The sequence below is a fragment of the Typopeltis vanoorti genome, chromosome 18 (assembly GCF_054136105.1).
Source record: "Typopeltis vanoorti isolate ZY-2024b chromosome 18, IOZ_Tvanoo_1.0, whole genome shotgun sequence".
Taxonomy (NCBI): Eukaryota; Metazoa; Arthropoda; class Arachnida; order Uropygi; family Thelyphonidae; genus Typopeltis; species Typopeltis vanoorti.
Genome location: NC_143566.1, coordinates 98,422,636 through 98,447,713, shown reverse-complemented (window position 1 = coordinate 98,447,713; position 25,078 = coordinate 98,422,636). Strand labels below are relative to the sequence as shown.

The 25,078-nt window shown below is 35.2% G+C and overlaps 1 protein-coding gene across 2 annotated transcripts in view; it reads left to right on the top strand.

Moving 5' to 3' along the window:
- The window catches only part of LOC150096979 (uncharacterized), a 255,783-nt gene that overhangs the window by 178,870 nt on the left and 51,835 nt on the right, over window positions 1-25,078 (top strand). For both annotated transcript variants that reach the window (XM_090408126.1, XM_090408125.1), the window contains exon 10: window positions 18,642-18,805. In XM_090408126.1, coding sequence (XP_090264252.1) covers window positions 18,642-18,805 — 164 coding nt within the window. The remainder of the gene's footprint in view (window positions 1-18,641; window positions 18,806-25,078) is intronic.

Below are 25,078 nucleotides of genomic sequence, written 5' to 3'. Positions count from 1 at the left end.
TGGCTCTCATTTATAGAAACTGTCCTAAGAAAAAGATCAAAATTTGCAAAAAGAAATAAAATATCTACTGAAAAAGTGGAAATAAAATTTCAAAATATATTCTAAACTTAATAAAACTAACGTTCTTAACACTGAGTCCTATCGATGTAAATATACATTGATCGCATATGAAACCAGTATCCCATTGATATATATTTACATCGCTAAATTAAAAATTCCGAAAATAATAATATATACTTGAAATTCATTATCCATGAGGATGGTTGACTTTTATCAATAAAAAAAGAATTTATATTAGTATATGGTAATAATGCCTGCCCATCAGCTGCATCATGTATGATCGCACATGTTCATGTTTATATTACATCGCACTGTCATAACTGGCTGCTCCAATCTAAACAATATAAGGGATTCACAACTCTCTCCTTGTGACCTGAGAGATCAGTTTGAATTTCTCTGTCACCGCGGATAGATCAGGACCCAGATACCCAAAGCAGCAGCATCATCAAATTCCTGCAATGTATCCTCAAGGGGTGTACAGGATATGACAATACTACATGAAAAATTTACATCATTACTAACTTCCTATCTACAATTTTCCTCCAAATCAGTCTGTTGCTTGTCAAGACTCCAACATTATCAGATCTTATATTTCTATCGTCTAAGGCACTTTGTACCGTATCAATCCACCTATATCTTGGTCATCCTCTGGGTCGTTTTCCTGCCAGCCTGGCAGAGAACACTTGCTTTGCTAATCTTTCCTCTCCCATTCTATTTAAGTGACTGTACCACCTGAGATTAGCTCTGCTAATGCATTCCTGGATGCTGACAATGTCAAGTTCTTTCCTAATATCCTCATTCTTAATATGATATTGCCATTGATGCCATCTGTTCACGTCTCTAATCTTTCTCAGGACTCTCATGTCTGCGGTCTCTAGTCTTTGGTCAAGTGTTTTACTTTTGACCCAGCTCTCAGATCCATAAGTTAAAACTGGTTTGAACACTATCTTGTATACAGCTAATTTAGTGTTCCGACTAATTTCTCTCTTATTCCATATGAATTTATTCAATTGACTTCCCACCATACTAGCTTTGCTGATTCTGTTGTCTATTTCTATATTTAATTTACCATCTTCAGTAAAAATCGTACCTAAGTAGCTGAAATGTTTTACTTGTTCCACAGGTTCTCCATTCACAACACAGTTGACATTTTCAATGATTCTGCCTATTTTCATTGTCTTTGTCTTTTTATTGCTGACCTTCATACCATATCTGTTACAACAGCTATTCAATTTAGTCTGAGAATCTTGCAGACTTGTAGCGGATTTATTGATAAGTATAACATCATCCGCATAAAGCAAAGAGCTGACATTAACATCTCCAATTTTGATATCAGGTTTAATACCACTTTCCTTCATAATGTGATCCATATAGATAATAAATAACAGAGGGGATTGTGTACATCCTTGTCTCACACCAGATTTAACATTAAACCATCTTCCTGTACTTAAATTCTAACTGCTGACTCACAACTCAAATAAAGACTAAGTATTGCTTGATATAATGCCCCATTGACACCATATAACTGCAGCGTTTTGAATAGCTTCTCTCTTGGCACCTTGTCATATGCCTTTTCCAAATCGACAAAACTTAAATACAGATCTTTGTTATATTGCCATGCTTTCTCGACTATTTGTCATAAAGTGAAGATCTGATCCTGACAGCCTCTATTTGGCCTGAATCCAGCTTGTTCTTCACCAAGCTTTTCTTCCACAATTCTTCTCAACCGTTTCTCAAGTATACTTGCATAGATCTTGCCAGGAACACTCAGAAGGGAAATACCTCTGTAATTCTCATTCAGTTTTATTTCCCTTTTTATATATGGGTACTATGAGAGCTCTACTCCAATCATCGGGAATTCGTCCCTCTGTCCAGGCTTTCTGAACTATGCTGTGCAGCCACTGTAAGACTTTTATATCACCATACTTCAGCATTTCTGGTCGAATATCATCTACTCCTGCTGCCTTTCCACATTTCAATCCTTTGATGGCTTTTTCTACTTCAAGTATGGATATGTATTCCTGACTGCATGCCTGGTGAGTGTTTTTTATCACTGTGCTGTCATCACTGCTTGTTTCATTTATCAGTTTTTCAAAGTAATTACTCCATACTTCAAGGATTTCTTTTTCTCCTGTTTTCATGTCACCTTTATCATCTCTAACTCCTTTTACAGCACTCTTTCCTCCATTCCTAAGCTTCTTCAACAACCTCCAGAATATTTTGCCACCTTCTTGATATTTATTTTCTATATTCTTGCCAAAGTCCTCCCATGACTTTTGTTTAGCTAGTTTTACACACTGTTTAGCTTTCTTACATTTGTCTCTGTATTCTGTAAGAGTAAAAGCTGACTTATTTGCCAGGAACTTTTGATATGCTTTCTTCTTTTCCTTCACTGCCTCTTTAACTTCCTGTGTCCACCAGGGAGTCCTGATTTTTCTGAATCCTTGCACACAACCTCACCACATGCCTCTCTGGCAGAATCAATTAATGTTTTCTTCAGAGTTTGCCACTGAATCTCCACGGTTTGATTCCTGTTCTCAAACTCTTTCATTTTCTTTTCAATAATTTTTGTGTATTTTAGTCTACAGTTCACATCTGAAAGCTGCTCAACTTTTATTTGCTTTAAAACTTTCTTTCATGTTATTCTTTTCAATATGAAATTCAATTTTATCCTGCTCAAGACTAAATAGTGATCACTTCCAATTTCAAATCCTCTGTACACTCTGGTGTCCTGCACCAGGGAGAAAACATCACTATCAACAATAACATAGTCAATGAGACTTTTCTTATTCCTAGCCTCTTCTCTCCATGTGAATTTGTGCACATTTTTATGTTGGAACATGGTGTTAGTAATAACCAGTCCATGTCCTGAGCAGAAATCCAACAGATATTTGCCATTATTATTAGCTTTGCTCTTTTCTCCAAATTTTCCCAAAATATTTTTGTGTCTCACATTCATTTCCTACTCTGCTATTTAGATCCCCAACAAGGACCAACTTTTCCTTTTTGATTGTGTCAGTTGCTTTTTCTAAAGCCTCAAAAAATTCCTCCACTTCTACCTTAGTAGAACCTTCTGTGGGACCATAGGCACAAATAAGTCTCATTGTCCAGTTCCCCATTCTAATATTTGCCCACATTACTCTACTTGAGACTGACTGCCATTCAAGAAGATTAGCCTCGTATTATATATATACTATGGCTACTCCTTCTTTTCCTTGATTGTCATTGCCTGAATATAACATTTTGTATTTATTGCTCAGAAAGATTTCACCAGTTTTGGTCTTTTTTGTTTCAGTCATCCCTATTATGTCAATCTGGTACTTATCTAATTCCTCCGCTAGCTCCATTTCTTTGCCATTCAGGCTTCTTACATTGATAGTACCGATCTTTAACTCTGGTGATGTTGAGTTGGGGTTTGTTTTCAGATTTGTTCCAGTAGCTGACTTTTCGCTGTTCGCCCTGGTCCCTGGCAAAAAGAACGGGGGCCTTGTGTAACCGGGCGACGCCCCAGCCGGCATGAAATTTTGTCATGTTGTACCATCATTTTTTTTTTTTTTGGTTTAACCAATAAGAATACAATTTGGTCGGCTAAATGCCAAATTGCCAGCCCATCCTCGTTCGTTCAGTATCAAAGTAGATACCCAACAGGGTGCACCACGAGAAGGTGAGGATTGGACATTAGGTCAGAAGCCCTGGTCGATTCTCCACATTCCTTAAGGCTATGTGGAGGTCTCCTCTCAGTTATACAGCTTTGACCCTTAAGCAGGGGTCTAAAATGGTTCATGAGTGAACGCAAATTAGAACAAATCTTGAGGAAATACTTGATAATGAAGGATCTGAATTAGATGATTGGGCAGACAGTGATCCAGAAAAAGAGGAAGCAGATCTACCCATAAATGAGAGATCTGAGTCAAGTGACAGTGATGCAGAACTTCGAACGAGGAGTGACCAAATTCGAGGCCATTCAGTGGCAACTTTTGTGGCCAATAGTGGATATCAAATACGATCCCTCAGCCATACTAGGAAAAAATCCAACCTGATCAGTATAGATAAAAATGATTTATTTGTAAAATACTTCACTTGCCATTTAAAAGTCACTGTAAAATCACCTTACCCTCTAATTTTCACATGCCCAAAATTCCAGCCTATTCAAATCAGTCTGCAAGTATTATTTATCTATGATTACCCTACCTATCTTTGCATCATCAGCAAATAGTTGTATGTCACATATGAAATCCTTCCCAGTATCATTACTGTACAGATTGAATAACAATACATCAACAACTGATCCTTGAGGCACACCACTGGTTACCTTGAATTTTGCAGATTCATGCCCATATATGACGTTTTGATATCTACCAGTCAGCTATCCTCTTATCCATGCCAGTAGTTTATAATCCAATCCTATATTCTCCAATTTATGCAACAGTATTCCATGCTGTATTCTGTCAAAATCCTTAGCAAAATCCAAAAATATTATGGCATATCCATCCCTCTTGTCTATCTCAGTGGTAACATTATTATAGAATGTGAGCAAGTTGCTAAAACATGACCTTACTTTAGTAAATCTATGCTGTTCATTGCAAAGTAGAGATTCTGTGTATACCCATTACTGAATGCGAGCCTTAACCAACTATTCCAAAATCTTCATCACCACTCCTGAGATACTGATTGCTCAATAGTTGGATATGTTGGTCTTTGCACCACCCTTGTGCAATGGGATTAACATACATTCCTTTCACTCCTGTGGAATCTTCCCTGTTCTGAAACTCAAATTATATAGCCTGGTCAAGGAATAGCCAGTTCAGCTGAATACTCTTTTAGCATCTGTGCTGAAATATCATCAGTTCCTATTGCAGAATTCTTATTCAGTTTGTGCAACAGCAGCTCTAGTACTTCTTACTCATCCATGAGTTTCCTCATACAGTGAAGAGGTAGCAGTGAGTTCAATGTTACATATACCAGGTTGATGGCCTTTAGCAAAATGGTTATTCATTAGATGAACAATCACTTCTGCATCATTTACCCGTATACCATCTGCATTCAGTAGAGTTATTCTTTCAGATTCATTCTTTCTTTTACTTGGCATCATAACGAATTGTCTTTAACTTGTAGAGCCAGTTTCTTTTCATACTCGGACTTAGCTTTCCGCATAACACTAGTGATTCTTCTGTCCTGCTGCTTACAATTATCGTAACTGACATCTTTTTCTTACAAATCTCTTGCTTAATTAGATTACTCATCCATTTTACTCCTACTCTATTTATTCTTCAAACTCTAGTGACACATTTGTGAATGGAATATTCATAAACTTAGCCACTTCCCATGTGAATACTACATGATTACTGTCACCAGAGGCAGAATGGTTACATCTCTAACTGAAACCCCAATCTGACACTATAATCAGATTTAACAATCTTTGACCACGAATTCCTTCTGTCACATGCTGCTTGAGGAATTTGTCTCGCAACTACATAAATTCATTTTCATTCTTCTCACGCAATTTCACAGCTGCCTAATGTTCGGATAATTTTAGTCCCCATTATGATCTCTCTTTTCACAGTTCTTCGTCACTAGCAACCAATCCACCACATCTCTAACAACACCCCACTGTGTATTTAATCTTGTTAGACTCCAGCTCACACCAGATGCATTCAAAATTGTTACTAGTATTCCAGTCATATGTCTCAATTCTACCTGGATTCAAGACATTTGATATCATTAGCAGCATGCCCCTCCGCTACTATTCTGTATATCCTTAAAAATACTGTACTGTTTGCACTCGATACCATTTAGTCCATCTGTTTCTGATAGCCAAGTTTCACTAATGCCTATAGCATCAGGTCCCAATATATTAACTAAGGTAACAAACTCTACTTTGTTTCTAATACTCCTAACATTTGTATACAGACATAATAAATTACTTGCATTCTCATTATTCTCTTTTGCATACACTTGTCTGTGGTCTGCATGACACAGTTTGACAACTTGCAGATCTCTGTTCTTATCTAATTCCTTACTTATACAGACATTGTCACGCATGCTTGATAGATTGTTTCATCTGGTTTGGACCTTTCTCTCTTCGTAATCATAATATTTCCCTAATAATATCAGGTCCCAATATATTAACTAAGGTAACAAACTCTACTTTGTTTCTAATACTCCTAATATTTGTATACAGACATAATAAATTACTTGCATTCTCTTTTGCATACACTTGTCTGTGGTCTGCATGACGCAGTTTGACAACTTGCAGATCTCTGTTCTTATCTTAAATTTAGTTTAATCCTTTATCCAAGTGTGAGCAAACAAAGTTTGCACCTGAAAGTATCTTCAGGACTGGGGTAAAGTGGTACAACACCAGGGCACTCCTTGCAAAGGTGGAGCAAGATACCAACACTCCTATCTCAGTATCTCCCATAATGCAAAACACATCTCATTGCAGATATGTCTAATGTTATGCATTAAAGGAAGGGCCACAACCCAGACTAGTTTCAACCTTTATTGAGGTCTCTTCAGTGGGAGCCAGGCCCAAGTGGAGATACCAGGCAGAAGCATTAGCAGGTCATCTCTACCTATAGGAGTTGCCAAATTGTGTGCCACCCTTTTTTAATAAATTACTCTGGATTTAGAGAAAGATGTTGAAAGTTTATTTTTCACTTGGTTAGAGTATAATAAATTTAGTTTAATCCTTTATCCAAGTGTGAGCAAACAAAGTTTGCACCTGAAAGTATCTTCAGGACTGAGGTAAAGTGGTACAACACCAGGGCACTCCTTGCAAAGGTGGAGCAAGCTACCAACACTCCTATCTCAGTATCTCCCATAATGCAAAACACATCTCCTTGCGGATATGTCTAATGTTATGCATTAAGGGAAGGGCCACAACCCAGACTAGTTTCGACCTTTATTGAGGGGGGGGGGCTTAATTTGAAGAAATGCCAAGGTCAGAGTGAGATAAAAGGCCGGATCACAAAAGGAATACATGAATAAGAAATCAAACCAGTCTCTGACATCATAGGAAGAGTGAAACATGGGCTGGGAATACTGCTCAAGGACAAGATCAATGATGAACAAAAGAAGTACTGGATTGGATTCCAAGGGGCATACAGGATATGATAGTACTACATGAAAAATTTACATCATTACTAATTTCCTATCTACAATTTTCCTCCAAATCAGTCTGTTACTTGTCAAGACTCCAACATTATCAGATCTTATATTTCTATCATCTAAGGCACTTTGTACCGTATCAATCCATCTATATCTTGGTCTTCCTCTGGGTCGTTTTCCTGCCAACCTGGTGTTGAACACTTGTTTTGCTAATCTTTCATCACCCATTCTGTTTAAGTGACCATACCATCTCAGGTTAGCTCTGCTAATGCATTCCTGGATGCTGACAATGTCAAGTTCTTTCCTAATATCCTTGTTTTTAATATGATATTGCCATTGATGCCATCTGTTCATGCCTCTAAGCTTTCTCAGGACTCTCATATCTGTAGTCTCTAGCCTTTGGTCAAGTGTTTTACTTCTGACCCAGCTCTCAGATCCATAAGTTAAAACTGGTTTGAACACTGTCTTGTATACAGCTAATTTAGTGTTCTGACTAATTTCTCCCTTATTCCATATGAATTTATTCAATTGACTTCCTACAATACCGGCTTTGTTGATTCTGTTGTCTGTTTCCATATTTAATTTACCATCTTCACTAAAAATTGTGCCTAAGTAGCTGAAATGTTTTGCTTGTTCCACAAGTTCTCCGTTCACAACGCAGTTGACATTTTCAATGATTCTGTCAATTTTCATTGTCTTTGTCTTTTTATTGCTGACCTTCATACCATATCTATTACAACAGTTATTCAATTTTGCAAGGGAATCTTGCAGACTTGTAGCAGATTTATTTAGAAGTATAACATCGTCTGCATAAAGCAAAGAGCAGACGTTAATATCTCCAATTTTGATATCAGGTTTAATACCACTTTCCTTCATAATGTGATCCATATAGATAATGAATAACAGAGGGGATAATGTACATCCTTGTCTCACACCAGATTTAACATTAAAACATCTTCTTGTACTTCCTTCAAATCTAACTGCTGACTTACAACTCAAATAAAGACTAAGTATTGTTTGATATAATGCTCCATTGACACCATATAACTAGCATATTGAATAGCTTCTTCTTTGGCACCTTGTCATATGCCTTTTCTAGATCGACAAAACTTAAATACAAATCTTTGTTATATTTCCATGGTTTTTCAACTATTTGTCGTAAAGTGAAGATCTGATCCTGACAGCATCTATTTGGCCTGAATCCAACTTCTTCACCAAACTTTTCTTTCACAATTCTTCTCAACCCTTTCTTAAGTATACTAGCATAAATCTTACCAGGAACACTCAGTAGGGAAATACCTCTGTAATTCGCACATCAGTTTTATTTCCATTTTAATATATATATATATATATATATATATATATATATATATACAGTAGAACTCGGTTATAACGATCACAGTTACAGCGAATTCACGTTTATAACGAATAATTTTGAAGGTATATTTGAATTACATTTGATTTAATGCATGTATACGATTTATTACGAATTCGTTTCACTGGAATAACAAACGAATAATACACGTTGGTCATTCCTTTACTGACATTTCGTACGTACACATTTTCTGGCTGTGGAAAAATGTTGGGAGTCAAATGGAAAATTTTATCGGTTTCCGAAAAAGTAGAAATTATACGGGAGGTGGAAAGTGGCCAATCAAATCTGACAGTAGCAAAGAAGTATGGTTTGTTCCCATCAACAATTTGGAAGAATCGCGAGTTGACTCTGAAAGCTTTTGAAAACAATTTATCAAAGTGTAAAAAACTTAAAAAGTGTAATAAAAGTGACGTTGACGAGGCACTTCTTTCGTGGTTTAAAGTGCAATGAACCACTGGCTTACCTATTAGCGGACCAATTTTGAAAGTTCAAGCCGAATAATTTGCTGTTCAACTTTATTATAGCGATTTTAAATGCAACAATGGGTGGATTGATCGCTTTAAGAACAGAAACAATATTGTCTATGCAAAAGTAAGTGGCGAGGCATTGTCCATTGACAAAAACGTTGTTACTGATTGGATCAAGAATGTATGGCCGGACGAAGGTATGGATACAACAACCTTTATAATGCAGACAAAGCAGGGTTTTTTTATAGTTTAACGTCAATAAAACTTTTCAATTTAAAATCGAAAAGAGCATTGGCAGAAAACTTATCAAAAATAGACTCACAGTTTTAGTTTGTGCAAACATGACCGGTAGCGATAAAAGAAAGCTTCTTGTAATTGGAAAATCGGCAAAGCCTAGATGCTTTAAAAACATAAAGAAACTTCCCGTTGATTATACAGCAAATAAGAAGGCCTGGATGACATCTTCAATTTTCGAAAATGAAATTCACAAGTGGGATAAAAATCTTCGCAGTGAAAACCGGAAAATTTTGTTATTGATAGACAACTGTCCTGCCCATCCTGTAGTGGCTGATTTAACAAACATAAAACTTGTTTTTTTGCCACAGAATGTGACAGCTGTCTTGCAACTACTTGATCAAGGCGTAATTAGATGTTTTAAATCCCATTTTCGTCATCTGTTAGTCTTGGAACTGATGGAAAGCAGAGAAAAATCTGCAGAAAATGCTTATGCTTACGACTCGAAGATCAGTGTACTTCACGCAATACGTTTAATGAATGATGCTTGGAATTTGGTGTCATCGTCTACGTTACAAAACTGTTTTAAGAAAGCCGGTCTTGCGGAATGCGAATCTGAAGAAGATGAAGAGGATAACTTACCGTTATCAGCGTGGTTAAAAGCATGAAACTTGAAAATTTTTGAAACGTGCACAGATTGATAATTTTATAGACATTGATGATGGCGTCGCAACTTCACAACGACAGACACTGACATCTTAAAACAAATCTCTCATACACCAGAAGAAGATAATAGTAGTAGTGACTCAGAGGAAGAAAATTATGCAATGATGAGAAAATCGTTACCTGGTGTGAAGCAGAAAGTGTTTTGCATATTTTAACAAGATTTATGGTATCGCGATCTGTAAATTCAGATGACACATTCAAGCATCTTAGTGGTATAAGGAACAATTTCAAATGCATGAAATATGCGTATTGTGCAAAGCAAAGCACGCTTGATGATTTTTTATGTAAAAATGTGAAGTTTTAAAAATAAATTTTTGTTCTTTATATGTATGTATGCACATATGTATTTATGTTACCCAATATACCTATGCTGAGAAAAATCTGAAAACATTTTTAATTCGCTCAAATTATGACCTTATTGGATATAACGAATAACAGTTATTATGAACAAATATATGCGGTCCCGTGGAATTTGTTATAACTGAGTTCTACTTCATATATATATATATGGGTACTATGAGAGCTCTACTCCAATCATCGGGAATTCGTCCCTCTGCCCACTCCTTCTAAACTATGCAGTGCAGCCACTGTAAAACATTTATACCACCATACTTCAGCATTTCTGATCGAATGTCATCTACTCCTGCTGCCTTTCCACATTTCAAGCCTTTGATGGTTTTTTCTACTTCAAGTATGGATATGTATTCCTGGCTGTATGCCTGTTGAGTATTTTTTTTACCACTGTGCTATCACTGCTTGTTTTATTTAGCAATTTTTCGAAGTAATTACTCCATACTTCAAGAATATCTTTTTCTTCTGTTTTCATGTCACCTTTATCATCTCTAATTCCTTTTACAGCACTCTTTCCTCCATTTCTGAGCTTCCTCAACAACCTCCAGAATATTTTGCCACCTTCTTGATATTTATTTTCTGTGTTCTTTCCAAAGTCCTCCCATGACTTTCGTTTAGCTAGTTCTACACAGTGTTTAGCTTTCTTACATTTGTCTCTGTATTCTGTAAGAGTAAAAGCTGACTTATTTGCCAGGAACTTTTGATATGCTTTCTTCTTTTCCTTCACTGCCGCTTTCACTTCTTTTGTCCACCATAGAGTTCTGATTTTTCTATCCTTGCAGACAACTTCACCACATGCCTCTCTTGCTGAATCAATCAGGGTTTTCTTCAAGGTTTGCCACTGAATCCGCAAGGTTTGGTTCCTTTTCTCAAAATCTTTCATTTTTTCTTCAATTATCTTTGTGTATTTTAGTCTACAGTTCACATCTGAGAGCTGCTCAACTTTTATTCGCTTTAAAACTTTCTTATATGTTATTCTTTTCAATATGAAATTTGATTTTATCTTGCTCAAGACTAAATAGTGATCACTTCCAATTTCAAATCCTCTGTACTCTGGTGTTCTGCACCAGGATCACTATCAACAATAACATAGTCAATGAGACTTTTCTTATTCCTTGCCTCTTCTCTCCATGTGAATTTGTGCACATTTTTATGTTGGAACATGGTGTTAATAATACCCAGTCCATGTCCTGAGCAGAAATCCTACAGGTATTTGCCATTATTATTAGCTTTGCTCCTTTCTCCAAATTTTCCCAAGATATTTTTGTATATTTCATGATCATTTCCTACTCTGCTATTGAGATCCCCAACAAGGATAAACTTTTCCTTTTTCATTGTGTCAATCAATCAGGAAGTTTGAATATTTTTTCTAGGCACGCTATGAATAATTTTGGAGATATTGTGTCACCCTCTTATACTTCTCCATATTTCCACAGAAGAGATGTTTCAATGGAAATGAATTGTTGCTGTGGCATTGATGTATGCTGATTTGATGGTCTTGACATATGGCTCCTCCACTTGTTTGTTTCGTAATGCTTTAAGTACTGCACAAGTTTTTACTGATGAAAGGCTTTTTCATAGTCAATAAAACCAAGAACTTACAGAAAGCTATTTTAGATCTAAATGAGATATCCAAAGATTATGGCATGATAATGTCAACAGAAAATTCAAAAACTATGGCCTTTAAAGGACAAGATCCAGCAAGAACTAAAATAGTAATAGATAACAAGATCTTAGAACAGGTGAATTCATTTAACTACCTGGGATGTATGATCACATATGAAAAAGATATAAACATAAAAATTGCAAAATATTTAAATATAACAGGTGTAATTAACTCTATATTTAAACCAAACCTACCTAGTTCAAAAACAAACCAGACTAAAAGTATACAATACGTTAGCCCTACCAGTCTTAATGTATGGAAGCGAAATCTAGACAATAAGACAAAGATTAACAACAGCAGAAATGAAGTTTATGTGAAAAACTGCAAAGTATACCCTATTTGATCACAAAAGAAATGAAGAAATTATGAAAGAATTAAACCAAGAACCAATAATAGAAAAATTAAAAAATATAAACATAAATGGATGGAACACGTTCAAAGAATGAAAACAGAAATATTACCAAAACAAGCCTTAAAGTACAAGCCATTAGGAAAAAGAAAACCAGGACGTCCTCTTAAACGATTCAACGATGACTTCTAAGGCCAGAACAGGCCATGCTATGCCTAAATCCTTGATACGCATGGTGGTGATGATAAAACCAAGACATAATGATAACTGATATTCATTACACCATTTCAACAATCTGTTGTACAACTTGAATATGGTTCATTGTAATAAAGCCACTTCGAAAGCCTACCTGTTCTTTTGGTTGTGCTAGATCTAGTTGTACAAAACCTATGTGCTAAGACTTTGGTAAACACTTTGTAAACCACAGATAGCAGACATAATGTCTTCTATCTCACCTTTTTTATGTATCAGAATAGGGTAGCCTTCTTATGTGTTCTTGATACATCATTTTCTTTAGACATAAGGTAAATAGTATTGCTGAGATTTTGTAGATCATTTCTCTACCTGCTTTTAGAAGTTTTTAAAAATAATCATAATTTAAAATTCTGAATATTTTTGCATATTGTTTATGTTAGTATGTTTATTAGTTTTAGTTTCGTAACACGCATTGTCGGCACTTGCGATGTGCATGTTATTGAAATTGTTTTGTCAAAATGAAATGTAAAGAAGTTAAAAAAAAAAAAAAAATTTATATTGTTACTATTCAAATCCAGTAAGATATACTTACTGGATTTGAATAGTCATGTTACTTTAAACAATTTTATTGTAGTTTAAAATATTAAGTTTTGTGTTTTTTCTGAAAACATCCTCGTTACATTAACGGAGACAACGTGTCGGCCATTATATTTAGTTTCTCACTTGCCACTTTCATGGAGTGCACATGCTTGCCAAGAAGTTTGATGTGTGATTGACAACTGACAAGGAAAGTGTTTGATATCAGAGTAACGGCTGTAAACAACGGAGTGTTTGGAGAGAAAATTAAAACACATGCCAGCAGATATTTAGATTCGGAGGAAATTGAGTTTTTTTATGACAGTCGGAGGAAAATTAATAGTATATTCCGAAAAGGGAATCATAGAACTGTGAATTTTTTAAAGTGGAAGAGTTAAGACTGTCAATAAGCATTAGTGAATAAAAGAAGAAATTGCTATTTATGTTCTAAAGGAATGTTCGAGAAAACTCTGATTAGGAAGTTTCGTCTGTCTTAAAGACGCCGGATCTAACTCTTATTTCTACTAAAAAGAGGCAGAATTGAGTTAGGAAGAATTAATGTGTGCTATATGTGTGATGAGAAAGGGCCTTGACATAGAGAGAACCTGGCTATGAACATTTTGTCATTGTGAAAACAAAGTGTTTAGTCTAGTCTTAAGTGTTAAGTTTATTTTTAAAAAGGCCTTGAATCCAATTATATTTGTAGTTATGTAATATTGTTTGAAGTGTATATATATATATTGCTTTTGTTTTATTAAATGTGTTTATTTTGGTCTTGAGTCAGTGATTTATTTGGATTCTGAAAGAAATAGTAAAAAATAGGTCATTGCACCAATCGGAGTGAACCCTTGTGCATATATAGGTACACTCAGAATTAAAAAAAATAATTGTTAGAAACAGAGATCATCTCTATAAACAGGATTAATATTATTACAAAAATCTCTTTCTTTATACAAGTTCATCTAACTCCATCCTCACCTGTAGCTTTTCCATTTTGCAAGCTTTGGATGCTTCACTTAACTATTTCTGGTAGAATCTGTGATACTTCAGCTATTTCGTAGTTGTTTTCTTCATTTATTTCATCCTGATGTAATACTGAGTAAAATTCTTCAATTCTTTTTTCTGTAGCATATCTATCTCTGGTTATGATCCCATCTTGTAGTTTGACTGCAACCATCTGTTTATTGCTATTCGTCATTCTGTTTGGCTTTTTTGAGATTGTTTTTTCATTTGTTTCGTTTTGCACAATTCAGTGTATTCAATTTTATTCTGTAGGTTATTTGATTGTTTCATTTCTTCGTAAGCTGTTTTGTTTCTTCAGAAATTTTGTCTTGTTTCTGTTCTGGTACCAGCTATTTCAAATGAGCATCGTAAAAGGTTTTGGGTAATAACATCATTACTTTCTGATGGATCAGCATTGTCATTAATAATAAGATTTTTAAATATGTTGTTTAGTTCATGTTGGAATATCTCTTTTAATGTTTAGTTTATGTACATCTATGTTTTGCATTGATCTTAGAAACATTTTCATCTTTCTTTTTAGTAGTTTATTTGAATCTTACCACATACCATATAATGATCACTTCCAAAGTTGAAGGTGTTTATAACAAAACATTCTTGAAAGATGTTTTTCTTATTGCTGAGGATAAAGTCAATTTCACTAGTTTTTCCATTTGGACTTTTCTATGTCCTCTTCCTCCTATGTGTTTTTTTTTTTCTCCTTGGAAAAAAGAATTCATGATGTACAGGTTTTCTTTTTCTGCAAATTCTATTAACCTTGCTCCTCTATTATCTCTTATGCCATATCCAAAATTTCCCATTGAGCTTTCATCTGACTGTTGTATACCAATTCTAGCATTAGTCTCCCATTACAATTCTGAAATGATGTTTTCCTTTATTGTAAAGTTGGGATACATCATAATAGAAGTCTTCAATTTCTTCATCAGTATGACTTTTTGTTTGTGCATAGACCTGGAGATCTTAGGAGTGTATCTCTTTGAGATTTGAACAACAATACTTGCTATTCTACAGATCTACTGTCAAATTCTATTATGCTGTTCTTCAATTTTTTGTTAATCATGAATCCAACTCCACTGATTCTTGGCCTCTATAATGCAGTATTTTTTTTTAAAGTTAGACACAGGCTAAGTTAGACTATTATGTCTGACTTCACGCAGTCATAGAATGTCCCATTTTATTTGCTTTAGCTCTTCAGTTAGCCATGCTTCACTGCTCAGAGTCCTACAGTCTAAAGTTCCAAGGTCTAGTTTCCAATGGCAGCATTATCTGGTTACCCTGGATTCTTAGCACCCTCTGCCTTTATGTTTAACTGCCTGCTGTCATAAGTAGTAACAATCTGGCCTCCTGGGAATAAGGGTCATTTTATTTCTGTTTGATTCATCTTGGAAGATTGGTCCATAATTCACCACGTTTGCCACTGTGGGTTGGTGAATGGTAATGTTTACACATAGGATCACCAGTCCCAAAACCACTGGTCCATGGCTCTTTATTCAGTATATTCAGAGCTGCTCTGATATCCAACAGATTGTAGTCGGGGTTTCCCCTATATATACATATATACATATATATATATTATGAAAAATCTTGGCAACATTGCTCAAAACTGGAATGATAAATCAAGTCTAATTTTTACATAAGGGTCAAAGCCAAGTAACTGGGAAAAGAAGCCTTTTAAGGAATACAGAGAACCAATTCTTGCTTCTGGTCTAATGTCTCTCTAACTTGTGGTATGCCCTTTAGTAGATTTATCTGATCTATATGCTTTAATACTTTGTAATTCAGGTTCCCTGATGATATCTATGTAACAATGAATGAAATATGTTGGAGTTTTGGTAAATTTTATTTTTCTAAACATTAAAAAATTGATTGCATTTGGGAAATTTTTTACTTTAAGCACATGCTTTTAATTATCCTTTCATGTGTTAATTTTATGGTTTCGTAATTTTAAATAGAAAAAAAAATTGGGGGGTAATTAATGGTTCTAGAAAGTAGTATGTTGAATGGCAGTGAATTGCATTAAAAGCAGTGATACTTCTAATATTATCGTCAATGATATATGACACAATAATATCTTGCACTGTGTTTTTTATTGTCAATTTAGTGGGTTTTTTTTTTTTAAGACAAAAACTTAGCTGTTTGAATAGTTCAAAATTGAATTTTTACAAATTTATTTTACATGAAGAATACCTGTGTGTATTGTTGTACGTTATTAAAAAGCAGTTGACTATTAAAATACATATTTATCTTTAAAAAAATTCTTGGTATAGGATTAAAGCTGTGTATTCATTGTTTTACTTAGATAATTAATTTAGTTAACTGCCACTATTAAAACAAAAAATTGATGTTTCTGTACATTTGGATATTCTTGCCTTAAACTTTTATATGATAGTCCTTTGTCTTACATGTTAGCGCATAAAACATCTGGTTTTAATCTGGGATATTTTCATTCTGAAGTTGCTGAAAAAGAAACTTCTTAAGATTTCTGTAAATGAAATTGTTTTAAAAATTTTGGCAAGAAGGCAGGAAAAACGAGAAACCCTTTTAAAAATTTAAATGCAACTTATTTTTGACTTTTAACTTCATGAATTCTGGTTTCCAAATGGCCTGTGTAACACTTGTGGGAATGGCATTTGCAATTCTCTGCTCGATTCTATTGCCCACTAGACGAATTTCTGCTAAGCCTTTTTTCCACAGGTTCTGAGTTAATCGATCTCCAGTATAGTTTTTCTTCCTGTAAATCAAGCAAATCAACCATAGAACCTACACTATTGTAGACGATAATATGTTGTGTGTTAGGGACTATAATATGATGGCAGGTGCCTGCTGTATACTCTCTTCACTAGATGCCATTTAATATTGATAGTTTGGGTTGGCTGTTTCTGATTAGCTATGGGTGGAGATTGATTGCCTCAGTCTCCAAAAAAGCTACACAGGGCTAAAAACTCCCTCACCTATTCTCTTTGGGAAATAATGGCATTAGCAGATAATTATTATAATTGTAGTTCCTCTTTTTAAATCACAACTTACAAATTTGTAATATATTAGGTATTGTATTTGTCTGAAATTGAAGTTCAAATGGAAGAAGTTTGATTATTCCAGACTGATGTTGAATATCAAAAATAGTTTCTCTAGTATTTATTAGGGAAGAATGATAAGTTCTTTCAATGATTTTATTTTCCAAGTTGTATTGATGTAATAACATCAGAGGAAGGACCTTATTTTAATATATAAGAAATAAGTGCCTTCAGTCACACTCCTTGATGAAAGGTAGAACCATATTTTATGCTTGTGTTTCTTGCTGTATGAAAATGAACTTTTGAGCAAAACATTCAGGTATGATGTAGAATGGTTTATCTTTTTAATTTTTTTAAAAATATTAAAGTATATAAAAAGTACTATGTGAAACATGAAATTCTGCATTGAATTTTTAGCTTATTAGTTCAGCTGAAAGTGCTGTTGATGGTAATTTTTGTCATACTAGATGTTGCATTAAACGTTGTCTCTTGTTTACAAATTTGTTATTAAGAAGTTTTGTTTTTGATTTTCATAATATAATTCTGAGCATGTTTAATGTTTGTGAATGTGCAAGGAGTGTTTACAAGCCTCATCTGATGTTTAATAAAAATTAGCTTCAGTGGATTCTTCTGTACATTTTTTTATTTGAGATTTTTTAGTTAATTTATAAGAAGTCAAGTTTTTTTTTTTTTTTAGGAAATTTGACTAATACTAATGATCTCCAAAATATCAGTGACCTATTAAATTCAGATTTATATAAATTAAAATATTCTTCTTCCTTCATTCCTCTTTTACCCTTGCATTGTCAAGGGTTTTCCATTCATACACAAGGATAAGGTGGTTAGCCCTATGGCACCCATTGTATCCTATGTCCGTAGAAGTGTTCAGTTCTCAAGGCCGGGTTGCCTGCTTGCGGGATGAAAAACCCTGCAGTCCCTGCCCAAAACTGGCTAACTTGGATATATCTGAGAAAGATCCTAAGCTCCTCACATTAGCGACAGGAATCAAACCCAGGACACTCCTTTATTAGGCATATGGTTGTGAAGCGCATAACCACTCAGCTAACTGCACAGACTGTAGCAAACTGTAGTAGTGAACTTTCATCTTCATACAACTGTTGAATGGCAGGACACAACAGATACTTCTAACATGGAGATATCAGTGCCACTAATTATCCCTTCTGGAAAATAAATAAAAACAAAGTTCATTCCACAGATGAGACAAGACACCAGATTACACCATGGTAAATTCGATGGATTAGGTAGATGAATATTTAGATTTTCAGGAGAATAGTATACAATTCACAGGGACTTCAAATGGCTTAATCCAATTAATAAATTTAAATATAGAAATTTAAAATTATGCTGAAACTAATGAATGGATAATAGAGATGTTTTATTAAGGCATAATATATTCAAGTGTATTGTGTATTTTGAGATATTTCATAATTTAAATTCATTTGTTTTAAAACTAAAGATTGTTTTTCATCCTTCTTAGAACACCTAAAATTGAATCCACCATTAAACCTGTTTCGAATTCCCAAACAAGCAGTGAAAATTGTTTTTCATCTGACTCCTGTAGTCCACCTCAGAGTCCACCTCCATCTGAACCTTGTCAAACTTCACTTAGTTCAGGATCAGAAGAAAATTATAATACTAGGGGTAAGCAGCTTGTTTTGCTTCTTTCATAGTTTTTTTAATGAAAATGGTTTCTCAAGTGTGATGTGATACTGATTTATAGATATTTTTCTCTTTTCCACAATGATATCAAGGATAGAATTGCCCTAATGAAAGACATCTTGATTAGAACTGTATTTATTTATCATCATTTGAAACTAGAATTTGAAAATTAGTGCTTTAGTTAACTTATCTGACAGCTGCATTTTCAATCCTTAAAGGTTTATCTACAGCACTTGTTATAACATGTGCATCCACATCATCCCATGATGTGGTAGTACATACATTTATGAGATGCATTGCTCTTTTAGCATTTATTATTGCTATATGGAAAGGTCTGGGGAGATCGCCAGCTTGGTTGGGCAAGTGGTTAGCATATCCACTCTCTAGCCAACAGGATGCAGGTTCGAATCCTGCCAAGGGCATGGATGTTTGTGATTATCCTACTAACCAATTACCATATGTACTGCTGTGACCTGTGTGGTGCAGTATGACCTTTGATGTCTTTACGCCATTTAAAAAAAAAAAAAAAAAAAAAAAAATCAATCAATCTGGGGAGATCCACATGTCTGAACACATTAAAGACATTGAAAAAAAGAAGACAGCATAATCAGGTTTAATATCCCATACAACAAACACAGGCCATCAAGTACTTTGGCAAGAAAAAAACCGCAGATCCCCACACATTTTCAAGACTTAATCCTTCATTAGTTGGTCTATTTTCATTAAAAATCTAACTATTGCATACTTCGGATGTGACATGTACCATGCTACAGAACATGATAGCAACAACTAGCATTGTTCCAACATCATCACCTATCGTCAGTAGTACTAACGACATCAGTCCAAAGACTTACAAAACTTGTAGGGTTATATTGTCCACTTTATTAAGCTTGTTAATGTCTACAAACTTACCGTCTAAGTACTGAAAATTTACTATAGAATTGCTAAACCACAAACTAATGTATTAAAACTTTTCATTATTTAAAATTTAAATTTCAATATTCTGTTTCTTCTGTATGTACAGTGTGATCAGAATTAAAGTATCCCTGTTTAATGCCTTGGGAAGTACCATCCAGGGATCCAAATGTTGCAAAACTTTGCAGGAATGCATTGTGCATCATACAGAAGCATTATCTGAGGGGGAATGGGGGGGTAGTTCCAGAATTTCCTACCAGGGGCATTGTAAACGACAACTGCATGAAATTTGCATATCACACAACTCGGCAGGAGCCAGGAGAGTTTAAAAAGGTGGACATAAGATTTTTCATTCTGGTTGTTAATAATATCCACAGTGATGGCACTAACCTTGCCCAAACTTTCTTTGCTACCTAAACAACTGCAGTATGGTCGCTGCCTGAACAAATGACATCCAGATCCACTATCTCCATGTGCTCTGCAATGAATGATTAGTCGTTTTGAAGACATAGGATCGCTGGGAGTTAGACCTGGCCGAGGTTGCAGATCAATCAATTCACGACAAGTGAATTAAGTTGCTGCTGCCTTTTGTGGAGCAGGCCATGAATAACAGCGTTGGTTACTGCAGTCCGCATGCTGTATCAAGACACAGTATGTGCCTTACACAACCACCAGGAAAATTCTACAGAAGATTCTTCATTTCTATTCATTCAAGATAATCCTGACACACTAGTTGCTCCCTCAAGACTTTGAAAGTTGACTGATATTCACTTTAACATCCTTGCGTGAGTGGAATCGGATGCTGCATGACTGTGGATGATTTTGTGGGGACACGAGGCTCACTTTCATCTGAAGAGAGGTGTGAATACCCACAATTTTTTGTATGTTGGGCCCATATATGAGAGGTTGGTTAATTAACCTACAGTACATTAGTACTGTGTATGGGTAGTGGGGTTGGGAAAGGAGAAACTTGTTTGCATTTGATTTAAAAGCCTGTGTATTGCATTCCTTGGAAAATATATCAGGGGAAAGACTGTTTAACAGTACAGCAATAGTAGGGATGAAGGAAGAGGAAAAGAAACTTATCCTGTTGATTTCAAGGTGTACTGTGAATGGATGTTGGGCAGCAGCTGTACGTGTTCCAATGGGCTTAGTACTGAGTGGAGAAATTATTGATGCTATTTCAGATGAACATTTGGCATGGAAATATTTATAGAATACACAAATTGCAGAGACCAAATATCTGTATGAAAGTGAAGAGAGTGAGTTGATAAGAGATGGGTCATTTACCTGGTTGGCCAAGTGGTTAGCATATCTGCTCTCCAGCCAAAAGGCTGCAGGTTCGAATTCTGCCACGGGCATGGATGTTTGTGATTATCTGTGAAAATACTAGTGGCAGTGGACAGTAGATGGCGTTGGTATAGATAATGTGGTTCGCTGTAGTTGGTGGGTTGAGTGGTGGAGATGGAGAGTTGTAGAGTAGGTGCTCTCCCTCAATGAGCCTTTGGACTTCCTGGAGGTGCCAAGTAATAATAATAATAATTGCTTGCCTCTGTATTGAGTCAAGCATTTTGAGGGCACTTTTAGGAATCCTACTCCAAATGAAAGAGCAGTATTCGATAGCTGGGTGGATTTGTGATTTGTATAAGGTTAATAGCTGTTTAGAGGTGAAGTAACATCTTGAGCGAAAGAGAAATACTCTATTTTTGGAAGCTGATGGTGCAATAGTTGTGATGTGTTTATGCCAGGAGAGGCATGATGTCAGGATAATTCCAAGAAGAGAAATCTCATCTTGTCTGGAAATTTGAGTGTTATCAAAAATAATACTGGGGGGGGGGGGGTTCTTTATTTGTGAGAAATAAGACAACTGGGTTTTATTAGCATTGAAGTTGATGAAGTTATCAGAGTTCCATTGGAGGATTGCTTGAAGGTCAGAATTGAGGGTAGCATTGGTTGATGTTCTGAAAGTTGAAGTGAGTTGTGTAGAGTACGGTTTATCAAATGAAAGGGAGGAGTTCAATGTGCTGTCATCTGCAAAACTGTATTAGGTTGGAGGTGAACTGAAGTAGGTCATTGATATATACAGAAGGAAGAGGGTTGGTGAGAGAACCTTGTGGAACCCCCACATTAGTTGGACAGTGAGTGGATAAGGAACCATCTACTATCGCACATTGTGTGTGTGTGTGTGTGTGTCCAGACAGAAAGCTGGCAATCCTACTGCAGAAGTCCTGAGACAGTCCAAATGATAGGTGTTTGCTTAGTCAGCCTTTGTGCCAGACCCAGTCAAAAGCTTTAGAGATATCAATTGCAACCACTTGAGATTTGCCAGATTTCTCCATGGTATTTGTCCAGAGATGGGTGATATATGAGAGTAGATCTCCTATTGATTGGCAGCGATGGGATCCCTACCGGTGGTCGCATAGTAGCTGGGTGCCTTCAAGCTAGTGTAGGAGTTGAGAATTGGTTTTCTCCATCACTTTAGATAGGACTGAAGTGAGTGAGATAAGGTGGTAGTTAGATGGCAGTGATTTGTTGCCCTTCTTAGGAATGGATTGAATATAGGCCATTTTCCAGGCTTTGTGATAGCCAGTGGAGTAAGAGAGTATGTACAGGTGGCATAGGATATGAGTCAGTTCTGGTGCACAGACCTTCAGGACAATTGGAGGAATGCCATTAATGCCAAGAGACTTAGTGTCTAATATAGACAATCAGTTCCTGATCTCTTTCTGGAAAAAATATATGGGGGCATTTGCCATTGTCAGTTATTTGTGCATTGGAGGCAAAGTGTGATGCCAGAAGATAAGTTTTTTGCTAGGTATAAGCTATAGTATTCAACAAATTCCTTTGCATTTACTTTACCCAAAGTTACTGACTGGTGCAGGTTTACAGCTTTGTTTATCATTGGACTATTCTTCTTTCAGGACATTTGCCAGTTGGGTTCCGTAACCTACTCAGTTACTGCTAAGGGGTATTGAGATATAATAAACAATTTTGTTGTGCCACATCTACAACAGTGCCTGTGCATGGATTGTCATTTTCATGGATGATAGAGCCCTTCTACACATCAGTTAATCTGATAGTTATTCATGTTTGAGTTAAATGTTGTTGTAACAGCTTCCAAATTGCCTTTTTTTTGAGAGAGGATATCATTCTCTTCAATGAAGTTCAGGGTGGACATATTCCATACTGAAATGTCTCTCCACATAGTTTTCTGTAAGCACTGTACATTAATTCCTAAACTACATCCTTAAGAAATTTATAACTTTTGCCATAAATGTGTGGCAGTTTAATTTGTATGAAATTTATGTCCACATTTGGCTGTAGTCATGAAATTTTTTCATATACGGGTAAAAATGTAGTTCATCCTTATCTTTTGGACACCAGTATATATTGATATTATCATAACCTTTTAGCTTATGTAGTATAGACATTTAATTTGATTTTGTCTGCGTTTTTTATGTGACTTCCATACATAAAAGGTTTTTGTAAACCTGTAGTAGATTGGTACTGTGTGAGCTAAGGATTTTTTTAAATTTTTTTTTATTTTCAATTTTGTATTAATTTTATATGTTATTATTTTGTATGTCATCCAGAAAAACCCTGTTTAGAGGCTAAACATGGAACTATTTAAGCTACTTCCGGCCTCTAATGGCTAGGGGGGGGGGTTGTCTCATATCAAATAATGAAATTCATCTCTCACCTAAAGTTACAAAAATAATCCAATTAAACCAAAATAAAGATCATATCTTACATACCAAAGTTTGTTAAATAACATCCAACCAAAGTAAAATTATTGATATTTGAATTCTTTTGACTTCAATATGACTATGAAAAATGACTTGATTGTAATTAGAATTAGCATACTAAAATACTACAGATCCTGAATATCAAATTGCAATAAATTATATCCAACAGAGTAGGGTTATTTGCTTTATTATCATCATCAAATTCCTGATGTGTACCCTAAAGGGATATACAAAGTACTGTGACTGTACTGCTTGAAAAGTTTATATTATTAGTGACTTCCTGTTGACAATTTTCTTGTGAATTAATATTCTGCCAAGACTCCAGTATCTAGATTTTATATTTTGCTGCTCTTGTTGTATCACTTTACCTAGATTTTGGTCTTCCTCTGAGTCTTTCTTGTATTCTGTTTTAAGTGGCCATACCACATTCTTCTTGAATGAGTTCCCTGATATTGCTAGGTTATTTGTATGGACAGTGTATTTACATACTGTGTGATTTCCCAGTGTATTTACTGCTTGAATATTTGTACTGATTCAAATTCTTGTTTGATAATTGCAGATATTAAATGAACACTAATTCAAAATTAAATGATTAATGGGACTACATTTTGTGTTCCAATAAAAATTAAAATGACTAAACCAAACAACAAAAGTTTATTTTATCCTCCCTCTAAATATACTGCTTTATGCAGCCCATGAAGATATATGCTGGCAGTTGAATATGCTCCCGTCTGTGATGTTTTTATCACATTCAGGTGTAAGTTTCCAGTTATTTGGTTTGCACTGCTGTTTTAAACATATTTTGCTGTTGAAGGTTAGCTTTAGATGAATCTTTACAAAGGCATAAAATGTTCCAGAAAGCAAAAGGACAACCCAGAAAAGAATCTGCATGCTCTAACATTGTAACTCTGAATTAATCAAATTGCAATGATTGCAAATCAGGTAATTGAAAAACATGTTTGAGGGAATGTGGATTACAGAGGTTGGTGGATAGGAGGAAAAGAAGAGATAATAGACCTTCAAGTGAGTTTAGGGATTTTATCAGATTAGTACAGAAGGAATTATAAGAAGAGTGGGTGTTAAGATGGGAAGAATGAGAGGCCATTTCTATAAAGGTGTGGTGAAGAAGGGTGTGAGGAGATTTTTTTTTTATTTTTTTATGTGGAGAGTCATTAGTGAGCAGAATGCATTGCCAGAGTGCATTGTGAATGTAAGTAGTGTAAATAACTTCAAAGCTCATTATGATAAACATGTTGCTGGTTAAGTGAGCCTCCCCACAATGAGTCTGTTTACTCCATGGAGGTTACTAAAAGAATAATATTTGGTTGGTGAGAATGAAATCTTCTTTGGATCAAACAATATATAGAATAATAAAAGGTGGAATTAGATGGGATTTACTATATTATAAATGGATCACTTAAGGGTTAAATCTAGATAACTGGAAGTAGACTCCCAAATAGCCTTTTAAGAACTTCCAAATTGTCAAAAACTGATCCTCACCTCATTGTACACTCAGTTAGTATGCATCTGCCTAGATAATGAACAAATGAAGATTCATTGACAATTTGGGATTTTTCTGATAAAATTATATTCT